The sequence below is a fragment of the Gambusia affinis genome, linkage group LG15 (genome assembly GCF_019740435.1).
Source record: "Gambusia affinis linkage group LG15, SWU_Gaff_1.0, whole genome shotgun sequence".
Taxonomy (NCBI): domain Eukaryota; kingdom Metazoa; phylum Chordata; class Actinopteri; order Cyprinodontiformes; family Poeciliidae; genus Gambusia; species Gambusia affinis.
This window is the reverse complement of record NC_057882.1, coordinates 10,701,366-10,725,103: the sequence shown is the minus strand read 5'-3', so window position 1 is coordinate 10,725,103 and position 23,738 is coordinate 10,701,366. Positions and strand designations below refer to the sequence as shown.

At 37.2% G+C, this 23,738-nt stretch overlaps 1 protein-coding gene across 5 annotated transcripts in view; it reads right to left on the bottom strand.

The window, feature by feature from the left end:
* LOC122845071 (disks large homolog 4) overlaps positions 1–23,738 on the bottom strand; it is an 86,295-nt gene that overhangs the window by 49,286 nt on the left and 13,271 nt on the right. The window contains exon 1 of one of the 5 annotated variants that reach the window (XM_044141073.1): positions 18,533–18,665. The exons of 2 other annotated variants lie outside the window; for them this stretch is intronic. In XM_044141073.1, the coding sequence (XP_043997008.1) occupies positions 18,533–18,574 (42 nt within the window). In that variant the 5' untranslated portion in view covers positions 18,575–18,665. Of the gene's footprint in view, positions 1–2,579; positions 2,960–18,532; positions 18,666–23,738 lie in introns of those variants that run through there. 2 more of the 5 variants (XM_044141075.1, XM_044141071.1) reach the window with 2 other exon arrangements.

Here is a 23,738-nt window from a genome sequence, read left to right as displayed (position 1 = left end):
TACAGTAACTGTGCTAAAAACAACTTAATATTGTGAAGACAAAAGTCGGCTTTTGAATATGAAAGCTAAGATGATGAATGCATATGAAGGTCCTAATAAATGTTATTCACTTCAAAGGGCATGCAAAACCTTCCTTAAGGATGGAGAACTAATTCAGACTTATATAGGTTTACTCATTTTGGGAAGTATTAACACTATTTTGAAAATAATCCTTTGCTAATTTGCATATTGATAGGAATTAAAAGTTTGAACCACTATTAGAGACCAAATCAAAGCACAATATACTTATACAGGATATTGTATATCTGTATATATAGCATATATAGTATATACTGATAATAATATCGAATTATTGAGAAAATGAACAGATAAATTAGCTGCCAATTGTCCACTGGAGTAATCCAAAAGGCAGAATTAATTTTATTCTTATATCACACCATTATACTGGACATATTGAGCAGAAATCGTTGAGATCAGAATCAAAAAAGTGACATAATACGTTTGATTACCAGTAGAAAGTACGTTTAGTTCATTTAGTTCTATTTCTTTTACAATTAAGTAATTTTCAGTAAACAGTTTTGGAAATCTCATGATTTCCCTGCATTCTCCAACTAATAAACACAGACTCTACTCATTTGTAACACAAACATTAAGCACGATTATTACAGTTAATCACTAATAAAAGATGCTGAAGACAGTTTACAATTGTGGAATTATGATTTCGCTGGATGGACGATTGTAGCCTAAACCCTGGGTGAAAATAATTGTACTGCATCTTCTCCTTAACGAAGACAAAAGAGGTAGACATGGAAGCAGGAGTAAGGTGTGTTCAAGAACACAAGGGAATATCTGTACTTGTAATACACTGAGAACAGCAGGACCACCTTCTCAGCAAACCAGCTGCATCTTTCAAATATGGAAATTCAGCTTAACAATAAACCATATCAATGCTGTTTGCTGTGTAGCAAGTTTATATTAAGCACATGTATAAATCAAAAGAGGGCAGCAAACAAGGATGAGGGAACAATGAACAAAAAACTGTCAAATGAATTAGCTCCTGTGGAAAAGTTGTGAAAAAAGGTTGAAAACAAATTCAGTTTTCATGAAGCAGCACAATGCAATGAAGTTTGTAATCTCTGAGGAATAAAATGTACATGCTACAACATATTTGTTTTCAACAAAAGCAACTGTTAGAATATATGTTGGTACTATTGGCAGAACTTTGGACAACCCACTTTTTGCCCCCACAGTTTCTCTATAAGATCTACTGGGAGTTCGGGAGCGCTGAGAGTTGTGGGCTGACTGAAAGGCATCATTTTTAAACATCCAGGCATTTCAAAACGTTCTGATGTGACGCCCTCAAACAACATTTAGAGTCTTTGGAGGAAAAGCATGCCCATCACAGATAATCCACCATATTTAGCAATAGTCACAAGGTGATTTTCCATATATCCAATTTTTGTTTTATATGAAGTCCACCAGTTTAAGTTCTCACAGTTTCACTTCAAATCCAAGCAGAGTTTAGGAAACACTACATAATTGTGTTTGTTTTTGGGAGTACTGCAATGAGAAACCTTTTCTGTCCTGTCATCACACCATCTAATGTTTCTATGGAAAGCCAAAGATGTCAATCCTTGCTACAGAAAATCTGAGGACATTTTTTAATCACACACAAATTAAAGGTTACATATTTTGTTTTTAAATCTTGAATAAAATATCCAAATACCACTAGCATGTCCCACAAATATTAAAATAAAAATGCAGTGAAGATTTGGCATTGTAGTGCTAACAGACTAACAGTCGTATAGAGGGAAAGTCTCAACTGTACAATTACTTTCACCTGGAGGAGAGGCAAAATCTGTGATAGAATGAAAAAACATAAAATCTTTGCAACAAACCCAAAATATCAAAAAAAATAAAAATAAAAAAAAAATAAAAAAAAAAATGCACACAACTTAACAAGAAAGGCTGTTTTCTCTGATAAGCACCAGGCAACCACTGCTCCGTTTTGATTAGGAACACAACAGGGATGGAAGAGAACAGCGGGGGCACAGTTCATGTTCCCTGGTTTGCAGATGGGATTATGCCTCTGTGTCAGTGTATGGTTTCCCTGATGATGAATGATATCTAAGTGGCCCTGAGCATTAAAGTGCATCTCCCAAGGTCAAAATCCTATCATGCAATTTGCTCTGCTGGGCTGCAAAGAAGAAATGTGAACCTAAAGGCTTTATTTTTAGCCCTGCTGTGAGCAGAGCTCTGAAAATGAACGATGTCTCGTTTATTCGTTAGAAGTAAACATTGTTATTATTATTGTTGCTAATACCAAGGAATAGCTTTCAGCAATACCATCCTGCTGTGTGTAAACGGGAACCGGTCATTTTTGGGAATAAACGCTCGGTCGCCCGGTGCTTATAAGGTAAAACCGGGGCCGTGTGTGGAAGACTCAGTGATGAAGAAATAATAGATAAGCTAATCAACTCGACAGATAAAAGGATCAGCCGCGGAAACAAACCAGAACGGCGTTTCCCCCCTTGCCATAGGCCTCGTTTCTTTGAATACAGATTTGCATGCTGGCTCACCTTACACCCGAACATAAGAGAGAGGGTCCGGTTGCTGCAGATGACCTTACACTGGCACATGACCGGTGAGAGACACTTTAAATTCCTGACAGGCAGAGACATCAGTCCGGAGCCACACAGACTCACTCATGCACAGCACCGCACGATCAGAGAAGCCAGAGCTCAGCCGAGGCTGAGGAATGTGGGGATGGATGGAAGGGTCGCTGATGCCCCGGTGATAAAAAAAAAAGAAAGGAAGGAAGAAAAAAGGGCCGCCTGCCCCGCTGCGACCGCAATACCGTCGCTTTTCTCAGTGTCCGATATTTGCGCTCGCATGCAACTGTAAAAAATAAAAATCATTCATTTTCGTCTCGACGATGAACGCGTGAGTCCACACATTTTGCCTAAAGGTTTGGAGCAGCAGGAGCATCATTCACAGTTTGTCTCCTCTCTTTTACCCCGCTCTCTGCTTGATTACCCGTAAAGTTTGTACACAAAGCGCAGCTGGATTCTGAACAGCGAGCCCCACAGAGTCCAAATAGTGATAAACCGCCTACCATCCTATAAAACGGAATTTAAAAAAAAGTAAATTACACACATTGATATAAAAAAAAAACTACACAGAAGAGTTGGGAAACATTTTCAACGTTGTAGCTTGCTTGTTTGCTCTCTACATGTAACAGCGTGATAGCTGCGCCCCCTGTTGGCTTGAAATAGAATGAAGCAACTGGAGCTCTCCGAGGTGCTAAAATCTGAAAGTTGTGGATGCAAAAACGTTATTTATTTGCAGGACTGACACACTGGCTGCTCGTGTCTGTCATCAACCGCACGTGGCAACATACATGAATCCACGTGCAGACTTTTGTCCCTACTCTTAAAAAGGCAGAATTCATTCATATCTGGAAGGTTGATGATCTTTACGTTCACAACAAAAACAATGCTGATTTTTATGAATGATTTGATTCACACAGCAGACACCAGATCAAGAGAAAGATTTTTTTCTTTGCTTTTTTGATACACCTACATGTTTGACATTAACAACTACTTCTAATATTGGACCAAGATAACCTGAGCGATTACAAAAAGCAATTTTCAAATCAGGGAAATAACCTATTGTGTTTGTGCTTATGTTTTTACATATGCCAGACAGGTTTTATCCAAAGAGACTTATGAATGCGGGTGTAACAAGGCAGTTGGAATCAAAACTACTAATAAGCCACTTAAAAGGACGACCACTATCAGGTTTTGACAGGTGTGATGGTGTAGAAATACAGTAAAGGCATAGAGGGAATTGCTGAAAGAGAAAGTTGATACAGGAAATATGAATACAGTGTGTGTGCTGGGGAAGGAGATAGTCTGGAAGACTAGATCTTCAAGAGTTTATTGAAGATGGACAATAACGTATCTGTTCTGATTACACTTTGTAGGTCACTCCACCATCTTGGAACAGCAGTGGATTTTCTTGAGCGTGGTGTTGCACTGAAAGCTCACAATTCCTAGATTGAAATTGTTGTTTTTTGTTAACCTAACAACTTCTGGGGCCAACAACTGTCATCAAGAGGGTTGTTTTTTTTGTTTTTTTCATCATTATGGAGGACTGCTATCCCACACATCTTCAAAAACAGTTTCCAAAACCTTTGCTTTCTTGAGTCCTTCAGAGATGGACTTGCCTGCATGTTTTTGACCATTGTGCTGTTATATAACCTAAGTACACCTGAGCTTAACATCACCAATAGTTGGACATTCTTTTTCAGAGTCTTTGCCATTGACTAGAAATCATAGTTCCAACTATGGTGGCAAGAATTCAAGTTCCTGAGTAAGACACCAATGAATATCAAGTTACCGCCATATTCTCTTTTTTTTCTTTTGAAATGCTGTGTCAGTTTATGCCCAGATGTAATTGCACACACCTTCCAAAGCATCACATTTTCATCTCATTTTAATCTCAGGTCTTGATTATTCACTTGTCTGTATCTAGGGTAATATTTTTGAAAAATGTGAGACAACATTTGAGTTGTTTTCGGCCAGTATTGGTTTTCACTTTGAAGCTCTACGTCACGAGTGCCATATTTGTCCCTTCTAATTCCTGAATCACGAACAGATAGCCTTAACTGGAAAAAGTGAGATTAGATGTTGTTCAAGGTTATTGTGCGACCTCCTGAATGAGTCATAAATGCAGTCTTGAAATAACTTTAGTAGGTCAACCACTCCTGGGAGGGGATCACAATTTTTCCGTGTTTTCTATGTTTGTGGAAAATAGCTCTCACTGCGATTCAGTGGCGTTTCAAACCTAAGAAATTGTTTGTAACCCTATTTTGACTAATAACAGATTTTTAAAAAATGTAGTCTTAAATTATTTTAGATCAGAGCATAATGCGTCGGTTTTTAAAATCTCTCAGAATACTTAATATTGTAGTATTTATAAGAATGCCTTCATTCCACAGATCCATTGTAACTATTGGTGATTTAATTGAACTTAGTTTATTAAAAAAAATGTTATTCACAATTTAAAAAGGCAAGGCAATTATAGTTGAACATAGGACCAGGTTGGTTTGGATAGATTTCCAACATTAATAGTTGAAATCATCATTTAAAACAGCATTTTAAATTGACTCAGGTTATCCTCGGCTGATATTAAAATTAGCTTAGAGATCTGAAACGATGCAAATATGACAGAAAATCAAAAACAGAAGATCTCTGGCGTGAAAAATGTTTTTTATTCCACTGCACCATTCCTCTAGTCAGAGTATTTATTTCCTGTAAATGTAATAGTAGCTGTGCAGAGAAAGCAGGCTTCTTTTCAAAGCAGACCCACCGAATGAGGTTAGAGTCAGAGTAAGTGTTTAAAAGCCCACTAAATAAAAAATACATTGTAAAAAAAAAAATCAATGTTACTGGTGCTAGCAGTGGCAACAGTTTTTGCTGAATCTGCACTTGTTTTGTTGAAGGCTATTGTTCCGCCCACAGGGCTTAAACAGCTGCCCCATACTAAAAAGAGATCACACAGTTCCTCAACCTCCCTCCAAAATATGATCTGAATTAAAAATTCAGGAAAGTTTGTTACTGCAAAAGTTATTTCTTTGAAGAACCGTAATTTTCCTGTCATATATTTTTGGTTTCCACCAATGCCCACTTACACCCAGTCTTATTGAAATGTCTTTCACAATTTCTTGTTGGACTTTAGATGCTTTTTTGCTCTTTTTCTGTTTTTTTCCCATAATTGGCAACACATTGTCCAATGTGGTCTTTTAGAAGTTCAGGAAAATAAACACATCAAAAAAAAAAAAAAAAAAAAAGAAGAAGAATTGATATCTTTATTGTAAAAATGTGGACAAAAACTAGAGAAGTTCAAAGAAATACTTAAAAAGTAGAAGGAAAGTTTTAATTAGTGAAGCAAAGTACAAAGAAGCAATAAATGGCATAGGCCATTTGGACAATAATGCAAACCATATGTTTTTATGTCGAACTTGGCTGGATAAAGAAAGATAATCTATTCTTTTTCTTTTTCCCCACTGTGTTTTAACCCCTCTTAATTATATTAATGATTTGTAAACCTTTGGCAATAAATCATTCACGCTTTAGTGCTGAAAAGTAACTTTTATAAAGAATATGTTTTTTGCATATTTGTTAAAACTTTCACCATGTCGTGACATTGTTATAAGACAGACAATATGTGAAAAGATCAATCTCCTCCACATCTTCCATGTCCTGCTATTGTCATCTTAAGAAATGCACGGCTCCTGACCAAAAATAAACCAATCAGAGCCAGGAGGAGGATTCTAGCGCCGTCACTAATAAACATCTTAAAATTACATTTATCTGTGTTTATTGGTGGCCATGCTAACCAGATTAAGCATTCACAGCAGGCTATGCTAGCTGCAGCCTAGCACAGAGCAATGGGGAGAGAGGGTGAGCAGCGTCACATAAGATTGTGATTGACAGCATTAACTCCCGCCTCCTGGCACTGGGAGAAAGCAGAGAGTTCAGTGTTTTCACAGATTTCCCACACCACGCTGTCATGACATAATGACAGTTCAACAAATACATAAAAATATATATATATAGATATCTATCTATCTACCTATATAGATATCTATATTTTTTTTTTCAATGAAAGTTACACAATGCAGGTTTAAACATATTTTTATACAATACTAGCCAGAAATAACATCAGATTTCTGTCCTATACTTGTGATATCTGAATAGCAGCTACACTCACACTACAAATACATTTTACTAAAATATATGTAAATGTTGAAATACAAAGTAATCAAAAAGGTGTCCTATGCCCCTTACAGCAATTTTTGACAGGAAGGTAACAAAATATAGTTGTTTTGGGACAAGTTTGAACAAGAGATAGTGAACATGCGTTGAGTAATTCCTCCTTCTCTAGCAGACTGGTGATGCTGCGTGTTCACATTCACACTGAACACTTTCCACAGGAATGAACAATATGTTATCCACTATCCTCCTAGATGCCCCCTGCGTTCCTTTGTGCTGCCCTGTTGAGTCCACAGGGTGGAGTGAGAGAACCAGGTAGGCTGGATTTAAATATTGTGCATTCATCTCAGAACCGACTGCGGCGCAGGGCTCAAGGCTCCCAGGGTGATGTCAGCGTTAAATCGAATACAGAGACCAATCTCTATACATGGGTGTGCTGCTGATGGCTCTTTTAATGTTATCCTCCCCCCAGAGCGTGGGGGGATTTCCTGGGAAATCTGCTATGTGCCAAACTCATTAGCAACTTCACCACGTCCGCACACAGGCAAGTGATAACCTCCAACACCGATTAAAGGGTTGGTTTCAGCTTAATAGATTCCTCTATTTTAAAGATACAAATACTGTCAAAAAGGAAGACATTGAAAACCAGTATTTCTTATCATTTTAACAGAATATACAACAGGGCAACAACACAATTTTTGAAAAATCTGTATATCTCTATACATTTTTTTTTCAATAAATCAGCAAACAAGCAGTATGGGAATGAAAAAAACATCTATACTGTAAACTATTGATATAATTTAAGGTAAGCGGCTTTTCCTTTCCAGTTCAGTATTATGTAAGAGCGGGAGTCACATGGAAACCTGAAGCGTGGTGTGCTGAGCATAGCATTATCATCCTAATGCTGCATTGTATGAAAGAGAGAAAAGAGAGAGAGAAGCAGGGAGAGAGAGAGAGAGAGAGAGAGAGAGAGACAGAGAGAGAGAACGACATCCCCAAAAGAGTGTTTCCATGACAACATCTGCAGGGGGTGGTAGATACCTAAAAATGGTCCACTCTCCATTGAATTAGATTTTTCTTTGTTACTGTGTCTGTAACTGTATGAACTGTATGACTTTAGCAACGTCGTGTGTTAAATCAGAACTATATATGTCAAGAGTGTTTATCCTTGAGATTTTTTAAATTTTTTGCCAAAGAGATAGAAAATAAGTGAGCGTTGTCAATTTAAGGTTGGCTCTCTGTGACTGCAAGTGCCAAAACACTGTGCTAATTGTGACACATATCATTCACACACATTTCTAAAAAAATAATTTACTTCAATACACGAAGTAAGACGTACATGGTTAGATTTTACAGTATGTGCATTAACGGTGTGGAAAACAAGTATTGTTCCACTAACCAATTTAGGGATTTGTGCTTTTTTTCCCCCACATTTAAAGACTTGAGGTCATTCCAAAAATTACAAAACTTAATTGCTCCCTAAACCTAATAACTGGTTGCAGCACCTAAAGGGGCAGCAGCAGTAGCAATCACACTGTTTGTGTGATGATACCTATCTTCCTGAAACAAACAGCATATTAACAGTGTAATGTGCATTTATTTTGCCCTTGGACAAATCTAACTCCAAGGACAAATTTGTGACAGTATCGTCATAGATTGGAGCTGAAACAAAGACTTTAATGCTCAAATACTCCAGGATATATGCTGAAACATACTAGAAGTCTATTTCTGGTCTTGTGCCTCTTGTGGTGTCATCAACCCAAACACAAAGAGGTAGAATAATTAGTTTTTTCCTGGGGCGTTCTTTTGAACACTGTGTTTTGTAAAAACCTCCATTTTAAATATACACTTCATTAACCAGTTGTGTTTTTTATTGTCAGTCTTCATTTGTGAGTGGAGAAAATACTCACTGTGTCTTTAAAGGAAATTACCTTTTTTTCCTTAACCAAAAATAAATTGTGACAACCACTACAAACCTTAAACTACCATTTTCACTTGCTATTTTAAAGAGGCATTTTCTGTCTAGTTGACATGAAGGAAGTACTGAACAAATTTAAAGGTGGCTGACTGCAAGTTGTAATTGTCAATTGAACAGTGTTTGCTTATTTAAAAAGATCATGATTGAAGATAGTATTTTGCAGTTCAGCAACTCTGTCATCTGTTATGCGAATAAAGCAGCAAATCTAATCTTCAGCCTTCACCAGTGTCCACCTTTCAGCAGATTTAACACTGAACTGGAGGAGTTGGAGACACTTGGGAATCTCCTGAGGATGTCTCAGCTCTTGAAAAACGACAAACGTGAGAATTACAGAATTCACACACAAAACCTGCAGTATCAGATTTCTGGAGTGTTGTATTTCAATTTACTCCTGCAACCATTTCTTTTAGAGTACATTCACCTAGACTATTGAAATTAGCTTGGATTTCTGTAGACAAATTATAAATATGGGCAATAAGATGGATGATGTGGATTGAAGTGTTTGCTTAGATTTGCATGAAAACGCCCATGCTGTTTTATCTTCCTGTAATGTTTCATGTTTCATATTACTGGTTTTGCTTTAATGCGGAAACAGCCAGCTGTGTAAATGTCACGTGTCCATATGGATTCCTTCCAAATAGTCATGAGTGCGAGCAATCCATTATGTATAAAGTATGTTGTGCACGATTGAAGTCAACATGCTGAAAATTAATAATTTATCATTTCAAAAGTGCACTTATTTCTCTTCTTATGTTGGTGGTAACCAAAGGCTCAGCGACAGAGATGGAATGGTCACATGAAACTGTTGGGGAATAATTATCCAAACCCCCCTTTCAATCGGGTGAGAACATCATTCACACTGTAATTAAGAAAACAGAGCTTATTTCCTTCCTCTGACGAGCAGAGGATGTCTCACAGCAGCTATTCATCTCATTCTTTGTATCCATCCTCTCACTTCTCCAACATGGCCCCGTTTACACGATAGCTGACACTAGTGGTGCCAATCTCTGGGAAGCTTCGTCCAACCCTCTACATCCGATGCAAAAAAGATGGACATTTATTAATAAAGCCTTTGACTAGGGTCTTTAGAACAGCAGCATAAGTGCTTTACTCCTAGTGATTGTTTACATTTAAACCATTGACTTTGATACCCCAAAATGAAATCAACAGTATCCAACTGCCTCCCAAAGTCACATAATCAGTCGAGTGTCTCGGCAGAAATCTGAGGTCTATTCAGTGAAGGCCTCAGAAGTCTCTCAGAGAAGATTGGTGAACAATCAGGACCATGATCAAGGAATACAGCAGACAGGTCATGGCTAAAGATGAAGTCTAAAGTGGGATCAGCTTAAAAAAACAAGCTATCTCAAGCTTTTTAACCTCAAAGATTATTCAGAAATGAAAACCATGGCACCTACCATGGTGTGATCAAAGATGCACTAAAAAGGCTTGTGGTAACTCTGGGGGCACAGCAGCTCAAACAAGAGACTTTAGTGACGAGAAAACTGTTAGGGCTGCCCTTCACATAGCTGGTCAGAGTGGCAGGAAACCAATGTTCAAAGTAAAGCATAAGAAGTTAAAGTCTTAACACCCATTTAGAAAAGACAACAAACGTGGAAGAAGGCCAACTGAGACTGAAAATTGGTTTCATGCATAATGCAATGACTGAAGATGACCATTGAACATGAACCATGAACATACCGTCCACACCATGAAACACGGTTTTGGCAGAATGACGTTATCAGCATTCTTTCTCAACAGCAAGGACAGGTAAAAAAAAAAAAAAAAAAAGTGAGAGTTGATGGGAAGATGGCTGCTAGACCACATGAAAATCCTGGAAGAAAACCTTTTTGGAGGCTGCAAAAGACTTGGATAGAGGTACACCATCCAGTAAGACAGGACAACAACTAGAAACATACTGCCAGAGCTGCAATACAAGGGCTTGAGCTCATTCAGGTGATCTGACCTCAATCCAACTGAAAACCTTTGGTGCAACTCAGAACGACTAAGATTCAACTATTCTACAAAGAAAAATGGGCAAAAATATCCATATTTAAACGTCTAAAGCTTGTGCATTGCAGTGAAAGGTCGTTCTGCCAGGATTGACTCCGACAGATGGATACAAGTGAAGGCTGCATTTTTCATCATTTCATTTGGCATAAAAATGAAAATAATTTCCTTTCACTTCATAATTAAGTGCAAATTTATGATGATGAAACACATAAAATCATAATATAATATAATGGTTTAATCTAGCAAAATGTGAAATTGGTTATAGCAGATCAATACTATTGTGGAACTGTATTGAACTGATAAAAAAAAGATCAGAATAAGTCAAGAATTGCCTTTCTTTCTATGAACTTCATGAGAGTGTTGCAGTCTATGAGTACTGCACTAAACTTCAGTGTTAAAAGCCTTCAGTTTGTGATTTTTCCTTACTTTTTGCAAGCCCTTTAGAAGTTATAGTTAACATTTAAACTGTGGATGTTGTATTTCAGATAAACGGAGAAGTATTTAAGGGTAGAAGTGAAATTTATTTGACCATATATCAATTTATCTCTCCTACAAATAATAATATTACAAAGAAATACTATAATAAATGCAATTTTCTTTCCACAGCAATGAGAGTACATAGAACCTTTGTTGATAAAAACAGAATTCATTAAAGAAAGAGTTCTTTTTTATCACAAGATGAGAATTAGATTTTAAATTCACATTTATGCATTTATAAAGATACTATGAGAAGCAAAGCAGGAGAGCTGCCTCTGCTGTTTCACGTTGAGGGTTTTCACAGAGTTGAGTCTCTAAGCCTTGACTTAGTTTCTGTGGCAACTGAAGCACTCGAGTTCCCAATTCACTCTGTGTACTATTCTGGTAACAGGAGATGGTCACAAGACTGCAGTGTAGTTGGGACCAGTTTGCCTCAGTAACTGGCTGATGTTTATTCTAAAGTTAGATATAAAATCAGCATTCTGGGATTCTGCAAACTGATCTAATCTCCAGAAGTTCAGCTTTAACAATGCCTTTCATTCATTTTTATTTGTGATGTTATCCCAGAGATGTCTCACGTTCACACAGACTGTGCCGTTACAGAAATGTTTTTTTTTTTTTACCACAAAAATGTTCGAAACAGTGACAGGTTCAGTAAAAAAGGACAGTCAACCACAGTCAGGTTCTGGCTCCAAACTTTGATTTAATCTCACCTCTGCTATAAAATCTCTTTCGAAGAAACCTTCGAACTGGAGAAACTTTTATGCTCACTGCTGTATTTCCAACATCTCGAATGTTTCTTGATAACTGGGCAGGAGATTACTCATAAACTTGAAACTGGATATAGCACATTCAATTTGGGGATTTTTCTTTTTTTTTATTGATTTGACAATACAATGCAATATACCACTCTAATCCTTAGCATTAACAAGGTAAAGGGGCATACATTTAAAATTATTGTAGATTTTCTTACATGGGAAAAATTTTAACATACAGGCTCAAAAAATACATAGGTCCTCAGCAATATTGTCCCTCAGTAAAATTGTAGAAAGAACACACACATTTTACAGCCATCAACAAGCTCCTTCGGCTGAATATTTAAACAGTCCTATAATCAAAAATGGTTAAGTTTCTATAAACTGGTCGACGTGTGTTTAGGATCGTTGACTTCTTGGAATAACAAATTCTCTCCAAGTTTTTCCCGTCTACATGTTGATTTCGTGTGAAGTTGAATTATTTGTAGATACTCCTCCGCCTTCATTTTTCCATTCACAACCAGGGATGCGTTAGCAGCAAACCAGACTCTAAGCATGATGCTATCATCCACCATGCTTCATAGTGTTTGAAACCTTCAGCTTGATTCCTCCAAACAAATCCAGATGAAAGAAATTGGTTGGGATGTTCAAGAACAACTCAGGATTCTCAGAATCTCCGTTTGTAGCTGCCAACAGAACAACCAAATTTCTTTTGCAGAGAAGTTCTATAGCCAAAGGTGACAAAGATAGAGTTATGTGACTGCAATGATGAGAGGAGTCAAATGTTTGAAACATGGACAGAGTTATGTCTTCCAACAGGTCTATGACCCCAAATATCTTTGAGGCGGTCCTGAAAAGGATAAAGCAGTTTGACATTGAGATTTTAGAATAAATCTATCTGCGCCTGTCAATAATCTATGGACAATTTTTTTAGTGAGTCTCTGAAAATCGTATTTATCAAAATATTAGTGGAACATTTTGACCCTCTGTTGTATAGAGAACATCTGTAACACATCTACACGTGTGCACTTAACTTAGCTTTTTAAAATAACAACAAGAAAGTTACTTGTTGTACCATTCTACCCTGAAAAAAGAACAAATAAAATAAACCATCAAAAGCCCCCAATCAGTTTGACGATCATCTTCAAGGAGAGCTAATAAGAATCTCAATTCATTACAAACCGTTTTACATTTTTATAAGACTATCAAAACATAGGTAGTTCTATTTTTAACCAACTCTGATAAACTGCAACAAAGAGGCTCAGGCCCCCACCAATGGCTGAGGCTTGGTAAGAAAGAAACCCAACAGGGTGTTAGTCCAACCAGCAAAGCCTCCTCCCAAGATGCTGAGAGTCAGGTAAATGTGGCAGGATGTATTTTTCCACTGTTTACAAGGGTTAGCTAAAAAGTGGAGAACAAATTTGGAGTAATTCACTTGAAAACTGGAATGAAAAACGTTGGAAAATGTACTTGTATACATCCTACAAAATATAGATTCTTATCAAAATTACACACAACAAAGAAAGGACTTTTAATTTAATGGCTTTTATGTGTTTTCTTAAGATGCAACCCTGCTTTACTTCACCTAAAGCACTCTGCAACTGATTTCGAAGATCAATTCACATTAACATTAACAAGAATTTGGTATGATATTGTACTTAAACTTATTTTAGAGGTTAAAGAAAAGAAACTGTCTTGAAAAATATTCAGCGTCAAAACAGTGCAATAAGATCCTCAGAAAAAAACAATGGCCTTCAGGTTTCTATAATTATACTTCTAAATCTTATGGATCTGGAGGTGAAACTGTATCGGATTTTATGCTAAATAAAGAAAGGGAGGAAATTATTTTATCTGCTCCAAGAAAGCTGGTAATCAACTTTATGTTGAAAATACTTTCATGGTGTTTGCGTATAGATTTGCATTATGACACATCAGAAAGGAAAAAGGCCCAGTGCTGTACTGTGACCCGATTTACCTGCCCACTTAAAGTTGAGCTCATCACGGCATCAAAAACATCTCTTTTAAATTTCACATGCTTGATCTCTCAGCTCAATAATTAAACTACAATTGTAACATTAAATTATGAGTGTTACCATAAATATTAACAATTAAGATTTTCTTTTTTGTAATACACAGTGAAGTCAGTTTTGAACATTTGATATATCCAGTTTCAATTCACTTTGGTTCTGATCTCTGTCTAGAACCATAAACCAAATGCAGGAGGAAATGTGTTCACAATCACGTTGTTGTGGTTGTGAACACATTTCCTTACTGCAGACTGTGTGGACATTGTAGAAAATTACTTTACGTCACACCAAGTATGACACATTCCCAAGTCAAGTTCAATCTGACACGTGGTCAGCGCAGGCCTTTAGTATGAGCCCAATGGCTCCCTGCCCAAGATGGCAGGAACGACAAAAGCACATTCAGAAAGAAAGTCGCCTGTCAGTTTCTAGATTAATTTTCTACAACTTTTTTGAAAACTAGTAGATGGCGAGTTGATTAGTTACCCACCAACAGTGTGTGTTGTGGTCAGAAATTTATGTTGTGCATAGCAGTTGTCTAATTATTGCCAAAGGTGGTGTCTTTGTGAAAGGACCCAATTCCACTCTAAATAAATGATTGATTTACTGTATATTAATGATGCTCGACTGAATTTGATCATCACCAGTTAAGAATTGAAGGCCGGAATTCTTTAAAAACATAGTTTGTGGTTAAAATGTCACTAAATATAGATATGAAATCAAAACAAGAAAAGCAAAAAAAACTTTTTTTTTTTTCTTTTTTTTTATCCAAATCTCAATAACCACCATGGAAACAAAAACCTACTTAAGTCAAGCACAAAAAGGTCAAACTCCAAAGTACAAACTAGCAAAGCAACAAAACAATAAGCACTTACTTTTTCAACCTCGTTCAACATCATTTTGCTTCTGTGTTGTAGTTTTTGGGGTCAAAGTTACCTTTATAATGATATGCAAATTCTAATGTTTTAAAATTAGCATTGTATTAAACAAAATTACCACGACCATTATGGTGTTTTTAAACCTCATTAACTCTGTTAATATTTGAAACTTAAGACTCTACTGGTCAGTTGCTTTTGCCATTTTTCTGCTTACTGGAAATTGTGGGCTAATCAACAAATGAAAAGGAAATTACAGCAGTAAACAATGAGCATACTGAGATGTTACTGTCTCTTTTCAGCTCAATAGGGGACAGAAAAAAACAATTCTCCAATCAGAGGTCCATTCATGGTAATAAAAGAAGCAATAATGTGTAATAAAATGACTATCACTGTTTACAAAATGACTAAAGCAAGAACATTAAGAAAAAGTAGTAGTTGAAAGCAATTTAGCTTTTTGAAATTTATTTCAATCTAATATTAGATTACAAAATATTTTATCCAAGACCCATGTGGATGTTGAATCATGTTTTTGTTCCGATGATTCTAATCACAGCTGAGAGTTGTTTGAAAGTAAATCAAGTTGACCCTGATGTTGCAATGATTTCTATGGTTCTGCATAATAATGTGGCAAAGTGGGACTTAACAAAACAGAGAGGGAAAATCCAGAGCATTGAGATCAGAATTAAGTTTTGATCGTCTCTGATGGGGGATCAGCAGGTCAAACACTTAAAAAATCACATTTTTCTTAAACAACAAAAGCATAAAATCTAAAAACTCCTACCCTTTGAAGTATAAAAATACAAATTTTGGGGAAATTTGAATTGAAAGTAGATGTATACAGATAGCCCTGCGACAGACTTCCAACCTGTCCAGAACGTTAGCTGGAGATCGGCACCAGCAACCCTCCTGACCCCACTAGGGACAAGGGTGTTACAAAATGGATGGATGTATACAGATACAAAACTAGGAACATCTGATTTGATGCATAAAGTTCATTTAGGTGCTAATAAATAAAGGTGTCCCAAAGTCCAAAGAACCCTTGGAAATCTAATCCAATCTAAATGGTTGCTAATGCTCTCTTGACATTACATTCTTGTTTGACCAATTCATCAGCATAGCCTGTGCCATCAAAAACTTGCTTATTAAATCTCTGAGCCTTGTTTTTGTAGTTTATCAGCTGAAAAGTTTTTCAAAGCTGTTTATGTCAACGTGTGTTTTTACACTCTGTCATTCAGTTTTTAAACTGATGCAGGTCAAACATTTCCTGCGGCTGACAGAAGGCTGTTGGGTTGGGTGAGGCTACTCAAGACAAGCAATCAGAATATCTCCATACTTTCATACTCCTGCTTCATCTTTCTCTGAAATAAGCGGCTTCATGTAATCTCAAACCATGACGTAACACAATGTTCAAGGTGTCAAATATCATATAAAGAAATGTTTTTGATAATAAGCAATCTTTATTTTTCTCGATTAAATCTCTGAATCAGTCCAACAAAGCTCAGTGTTTAGTTTCCCATGCTCACAACAACCCATTTGAAACCCTAAAAGCTTCCTGGAGTTGCACTGAGGTTTGTGGTGAACCATGTTAGATAATAATGCAAAGATGTTATGTTAGTCAGATCTAGAATGTTTTGCCTGACAGAACTTGAGGTTTTAAAGTGCCCTCCAATTTTTTTATTGTCCCAGTTGTTCATATGTATAAAAAGCTTGGTTATATATTGATTTTCTTTTTTTTTTTTTTTTTTTGCAGAACTACACTTAAAAAAAGTATTTCCCTTGTCTTTTTCATATTAAAAATAAGAAATAAGAATTTTTAAGAAAAATTGGTGTCTTTGTTACTTAATATTTATACCCCAATCAAACTAGAAGTCATGAATCACTAATTAAAACAAGTTAAAAAAAAATGTGGTGCAACTAATTGTGCCACAATGTTTTCTCACTGAATAATGCAGCCATCCACAAATGCCCACTTGTGAGGGATCTGGTGCCTAAATCCAGCTTCACAGGGCAAGAGGGGCATACAGCAGGGACCAGACTCCTAGGGCAACACAAAGACACTCGAGACAAAAAAACTACACCGCACACATTCATACCTAAAGGCTATTAAGAAAACAATTAACTGACAGTCATGTTTTTGGATAGTGGGAGGAAGTCAGAATATTCAGAGAGAAACCATGCATGCATGGGAAGAACATGCAAACTTGACGCAGAAATCCTTCAGATCAGGATCTGAACCCCAGACCTTCGTGCTGCAAGAAAACTGCTGCCAGCTGTTCCACTATTAACCAATGAATATAAATTAAGGAATGTTACCCCTTACCAGAACCTAAGTGTCTCGTTTTAATAGATTGATGGCAATAAAAGCAGGAGCTTATCCTGGGCACCATTCCTGCCAGAACCACCACTGGTAAGGGATATTTTCTTTCGGTACACTTTGTGTTCTTAAGTACTAATTGACCATAGTTTATCCATCAGATGGTTACTTCTACATCACAAAATTCAAATAATCTCAAGCTATTTATGTGACAATGTAGTCTCCGTAATCACTAAGTCTCAATCCAGTGATGTCATGGAACACCGTAGATGTGCAGTAGATAACTCAGGAGGAACAAAGCATTGCCATCAAGCCAATATGGACCAAAATCTCAGAAGAATGTTTCTCACCATGTGTTGAATCACTCATACAGAACTAGTGTCGTTCTGAAGGGCAGCCAACACTGTCCTAGCAACATGTACCTAAAATAGTGTCTCTAACTGTTGAGTTTTACCATGAAGTGAATGGAAAATAAAATTGTCTCAAATTTCAAAATTAAAATTAATTTTCAAACATTAATTCCACAGGTTACAGTACAAAACAATTGCTAAGTAGTTTGAAAGTCTTTTCAACCATATAAACACAAATTCCCACAATTATAAACATACTATGACACTAACAGTGGTTTCTGGTTGTTGAGTAGCATTAAGAAGTCGTCTCGGCTTATTAAAACAGGAGGACTCTTGGACTTCCTTCTGTGCGTTCATTTGCACAGTTTACGATATATCTGGTTCAACTATAGAAGATTAAAATACCTTTTTTGTCGATACTTACAGATCATCAGAATCTTTAGTAAAATAATAATGACATTTTTTATGAAGGACTTTTTTTCTCTTATGAGGTCCAGTGTCCTTGTGTCCTCTGATGGATGTTGATGCACAGTTATATGAATTATTTTCAAATATCTTTAAAAAACTAAGCAATCAAATAAGAGAATAAAACTACAAATGTGTAATGATACAATCAACAAGTCTCAAAGAGTTTCACTCTATATGCTTTTCTGAAAATGTGCCCTTAAACAGCACCACATGTGCCAGGCCATGTTCATACGCAACACTCAGAGTGGATGATTTAACCTTACACAGAGCACATTTACAATGAAAGCAAAACTAGAATCTTCACACACATATTTCACACGTATCTATGACAGTGGAGCAAATGATGGGCATGTTCCATGCAACGCACTCTGATGTAGATATTAAGCTCCCTTGAATCTGCCAGGGCGACTAGCAGACTGAGCTAACATGCAAAACAGAGGCAGCAAATGAGTGATGGAAGAAGGAAAGACGACACAAACGCAGAGGTGATTTTACCTACCACACACGGGCAGAGCGAAGGGAGCTTAGTGCGGCCCTTCATGAGCAAGAGACAGAGGAAAAACAGCCTCCCAGACACCCGCAGTAAAGGAGGAGAGGGATGGGGAGAAGGAGAGAGAGAGAGAGGATGAGAGGCTGGGGAAGGGGAAGAGGAAATAAAAAAAGAGGGAGGAGGGAGAGAGGGTAGACAGGAAGATGGGGAGGGAGGGGGTTACACCAGACGAAAAGACAGAGTTTTCCTAGAAGCCACAGTAGTTGGTGTTGGATGTGTGTTGATATTAAAGACAAGACTCTGAAAAGACAGGATGGCCAGTCTGCTCCAATCGTGACTCATAAAATATGCTTGCCACCGCCGGTGAGTGAGAGAGGGACAAGGAAAGGAGTCGTACAGACAATGAATCAATCTTCGGTAGTATTTTCTTTTCCAAGAGTTTTTTTTCCCTTTGTGTCCTCACTGAAGCACTGTCACACAAAGACTCAAACAATCATACATTGATGAGGCACTTTATGTTGGCACAATACGTTTTCATAACTCTTTGCAATTATTATTTTGATTTCATGGGCATAGCAAATGTGTTACTACCCCTTCAACTCTTTCACATTTCCTAATGCTACCAAAACAAATATTTATTTATTTTATCGATATTTGAAGAGAGTGCTCTCTTAGCTTTGATAACTCTGAATACCCTTCAGTGCAGTCCACCTGTGTGTCATTTGGTCTCAGTATAAATCCAACTATTCTCCAGGCCTCGGGGGTTTATTAGACATCATTTCTGAACAAACAACTCCATGATGAACAAGGAACACAGCAGACAGGTTCAGGAGAACATAAAGGGACAAAGAAACAGTACTCCAGGCTTCAAACATCATTCTTGCAGAGTTCTGTTTAATCTATCATCTGGAAGTGAAAAAGGCACAACACCACTTCAAACCTAACAAGATATGACTATCCCACCAAAGCTGACAATGTGGGCAGGGAGAACATAAATCAGAGAAGCAGAGGTTCATGGTAACTCTGGGGGATGTGCAGAGATCCCCAGCTTCAGTGCGACAATCTGTTGACAAGGCAACTATTAGTCATGCAGTCCATTGATTTGGAAGAGACATTGTTAAGAAAAAGCCTTTTCCCATGTACGGAATACAGCAAACATGAGAAGGAACGTTTTCCTTTTGACCAACATGTAATAAGACTATGGCAAAAAAATCTAACAACAGGCTCCAATCTCAATGATGAAACATGGTGATGGCAGCATGATCAAGCTTTTTTAAAACAGGTAAAGTGGAGATGATCAGGGCAGATGGCAAAATGAATGGCTTGGGTAATACATACTCTGCATGTGTTAAAGGTCCAAAGTGCAGGTATACCACAATATACAATCTGTGGGAAGACTTCAAAATGTGTCCATCCAGTCTAACTGAGCTTGAGCTATCTTATTAAGACGAAATGGGGAAAGCATTCAGTCTCTGATACACAAAGCTGATAAAGACTAACAGCTGCAATTTCAGCAAAATATGTTTCTATGAAGGTTTGACTCAGGTGTTTTAAAAACAAACACACACCACAAAGTTCAGATTAATTATCAGGGAAAAAAAATAAAATCGGTTTATCCTTTTTCTTGTAGTTATCTTTTACTTTCTGTAGGGCTAACATAAAATCACATTAAAATAAAGAGGAAAATTTTGTATAAATATATATTTTTGTTTAAACAGGGTTTCAGAGTCAACAACCCAGCTTGAGATGCTATTTTCAGACCACTCACTTATTTTTTAATTTATTTTTTAACCTCCTTTGCCCCGTTGAGGTCACTGAGACTGTGGAACCGAGCCCAGCTGTCAGCAGGACCCTGCAATCTCCCAGGGCTAACCAGGTGAAGAAAAGATCTGTCTATGTTATTTCGTAATGCGCACATCTTTAAAGCTTACTTATTCTATCCTCTAGAAATGAAACGGTTCGTTGAAAAAATAATTATCTGGTCTTCATGTCTCAGTCCAGGATGTTTGTGTTGTAATCAGTAACCTTGTGAAGAAGCAGTGTGCAGCTGTCAGCCCCAGAATTAGGAGATAAGTGTGATTCAAATATTATTGTCATCATAAGTAATCAGAGCATGGAGGGTCTTAGCGCTGTCAGTCATGCTCTTGTAGGCACTGCTCATACCCTCCCCTTGTTCTCTGCTACACTACAGCTTCTTTCCTTCAACAGGGACTGCTATGAATCCTTAGGCTAGTTAGCATAGCCACCAATGATTGCAGATAAATAAAGTTGTTTCTCCAACATAAGTACATTAAGCAGCACGTACCCAAGATTGACTGACAGCACTAAGACCTTCCTTCTGGCTCTCACTGGTTATTTTTGACTGGGAGCGGTGCATTTTTGCAGATGATAATAGTAGCACAGGGAGGATCTGGAGCAGCTCAAGCTTTTCACAAATAGTGTGTCTCTTATACTGTCACAGGATGGTGGCAGTTTTAACAAACGTGAAAAACTTCTTTTTTTTAGTAAAAGTTACAAAAAAAATTTCTTAGGAATATGTTTCAATTTAGATATTTTATTTTATTATTTTTTTGGAATGTGTGCACTACATTTGCTGTAACATTAACACAACTTTTTATAATAATTATTATTCTTTTAAATCAGGCATGTTGGTGGAAGTTTGATGATCTGGAGCTGCCTTTATATTTCAGAAACAGCTGAACATCTTGAATTGAAATGTTGTGGCTTTATGAGTGTTTTTAAGTGTCAGACAATAAAAGGTTGAAATAAGTAGAAAGTAGATCAAACTTTCAGTTTCAAGAATCCAACATGTCTATTTAAATACATTTTCAATAGTACAGACAAAGTGTTTGGAAAGTGTTGCAAGTGATTAATTTGTGTTATTACTTTCTCATTGCTGATATATAGGTATGTATGTTGCACATGTGGGTACAAGAGAAACATGCAAGGCATGTGAAATTTGTGGTGCTCGTGTGATGAAGCTGTTTAGGGTGTCCAAAGCAATCTTTGGTCACTTAGCTTAAATTTAAACCAAATTGTGTAAATTTATACACCGTTTAAAAAAATATTTAACTAAAATCTAAAATGTTTGCCATGTTTTCACCTTAAGCACACGTAAAAACAGTGAAACCAATAACAAATTTTTAATACTGAGAATGAATTTCCAATTTCAATTTACTCCCAGTATAAATAATAATGGTAGTTATTGACAGACATCTGCAAAGCACTGCCCAAGTGAACATTTCACAGAGCTATGTTTAATACACCATTCAAAAACAGTTAAACATGAAAGAAAGGTTTGCTGTGCCCCATTCATATTGTACTGTACTGTAGAAGAATGTATGTTCCTGAAAAAAAAAACATGCAGCCAGATCTACAATAGAATGGTTTAGATCAACCCGTTTCCATCTAATAAAATGCCACAATCAAAGTTTAAACCAAAATTTAAATGAGAATCTGTGCCAAGACTATAAACTTTATGTTCACAGGCCTTTTTCATCCTATCTGATTCAGCTTGATCTATTTTACAAAGGAGAATGAACAAAAAATTGAGTTTGGTAGAGACATTTCCCTTAAAAGACTTGTGAAAATAATGGCCTACTTTGAAATGGTCTATCACATAATTTCCCAAATAAACATTTTGAGGTTTGCGATTGAAGCATGATAAAACGCAAACGTTTGAAGGGGAAATAAAGTTTTGTAAGTCATTTTAGTGAAGGTGACACTATATTTGTTTTCATTAATTTTATAATGAGGCTTTATAATTTCATGGGGTTGTGAAATCCGTAAAATATGTTACTTTTGAGAATTGAATGTACCTTTTAATAGGTTCCCTTTTCTCTCATTTCATTCCGGTTAGCCCACCATTCCGGTTTTATTTATGCCACAAGAAAAATTTGAGTACTTTTGCCCGGGGAGATTCATTGAAACACTTTCAATTAGCATACTGTAAAAAAGCCCAAAGATAACACAAACAATGTTTGTATGCCAGTTATCATTGCTACCTCAAATGATTATTGTTTTAACGGTTGAATTTGTCGACATTTTCAGCTGTTTCAAGGAGAAAGTTTGGTTGTGTGAGGGGATAAACAGACTAAATGCAGCATGACCCCATTTGTCTGTTTTACAGTGCACTGCTGTTGCGTGATAGATGGATGATGACACCTGCAGACGTTAGGCCCAAAGCCCTCTGGACCTCAGCGACACACCGAGCTGTGGCTTCGGCATCAGCTTCTCTGACAGTAACTGGAGACTATTGGAGCACATCGTGACATTTCCATCTGGGACAAACCCCGTCAGAACAGTGTCAAACACTGCGTAGCTTACCGATCCAACCACACAGGCCCCAGTGCTTATTTTCCGTTCTCCTTATTCATGAGCATCCTTCCCCACCACCTCCACAGAGGTCACCCTCCTACCTTCATGCTGTGGGCCTCACATTATCAACACCCCTCAATGCCAGGACTCTCTCTATATCTCCCCATCTCTCCCTTTTTCTCTCATCTCTGAATCCTCCCTTCCTCCTTTCATCTCCATTCTCTCCATGATGATACCCCTGCCATGTTGTCATGGCAACAATCGGGCCCTGATTGCTTGGTTGCTTGGCAACTGACATCACCTATAAGAGGAACATGAAGATACAAAGCCGGAGACAAACAAGTCACACTAAACATCAGTGCTTGTGCTTAACTGTGTTAAGTGTGAGCAAATTTGGATTTTTCTCCATGCTGACGTCCGCTGACATTGCTTTGCTCATCGTAATTTTAATAATTTTCTGACTGAAAGCCACAGATGGGTACTGAACATCAAGCAAATAATTCAAAAGTGACTCATACTCTGAATTGTCTGGAAATCTTTCGGCTCCTGTGAATGAAGAACTGATGCAATATATCAGTTCTTCATATATCAGTCACATGAAGCCTTTTGCCTACGAGGGCACAGACAATGATGCCTCTCGTGAACACAGACCCAGTTAGTCCTAAAGCAGCATAAACCTGCGCACAGATAGTAAACCGTTTTCATGGATGACACCAGCAACTGAAACATGGCAATCCCTCTGAGAAAGGTTGGCATGAGCTCTTGAGCTGTAGTTTTAATATCATGCCACAAGGTGTCATTGTGTGCTGCAGTGGCAAAAAAGAAGACCTGCTCTCTTTTATGAAAATCACAGGCAATGCAAATCCTTTTCTAATTGATAATATCAGCAGCAGCTTCA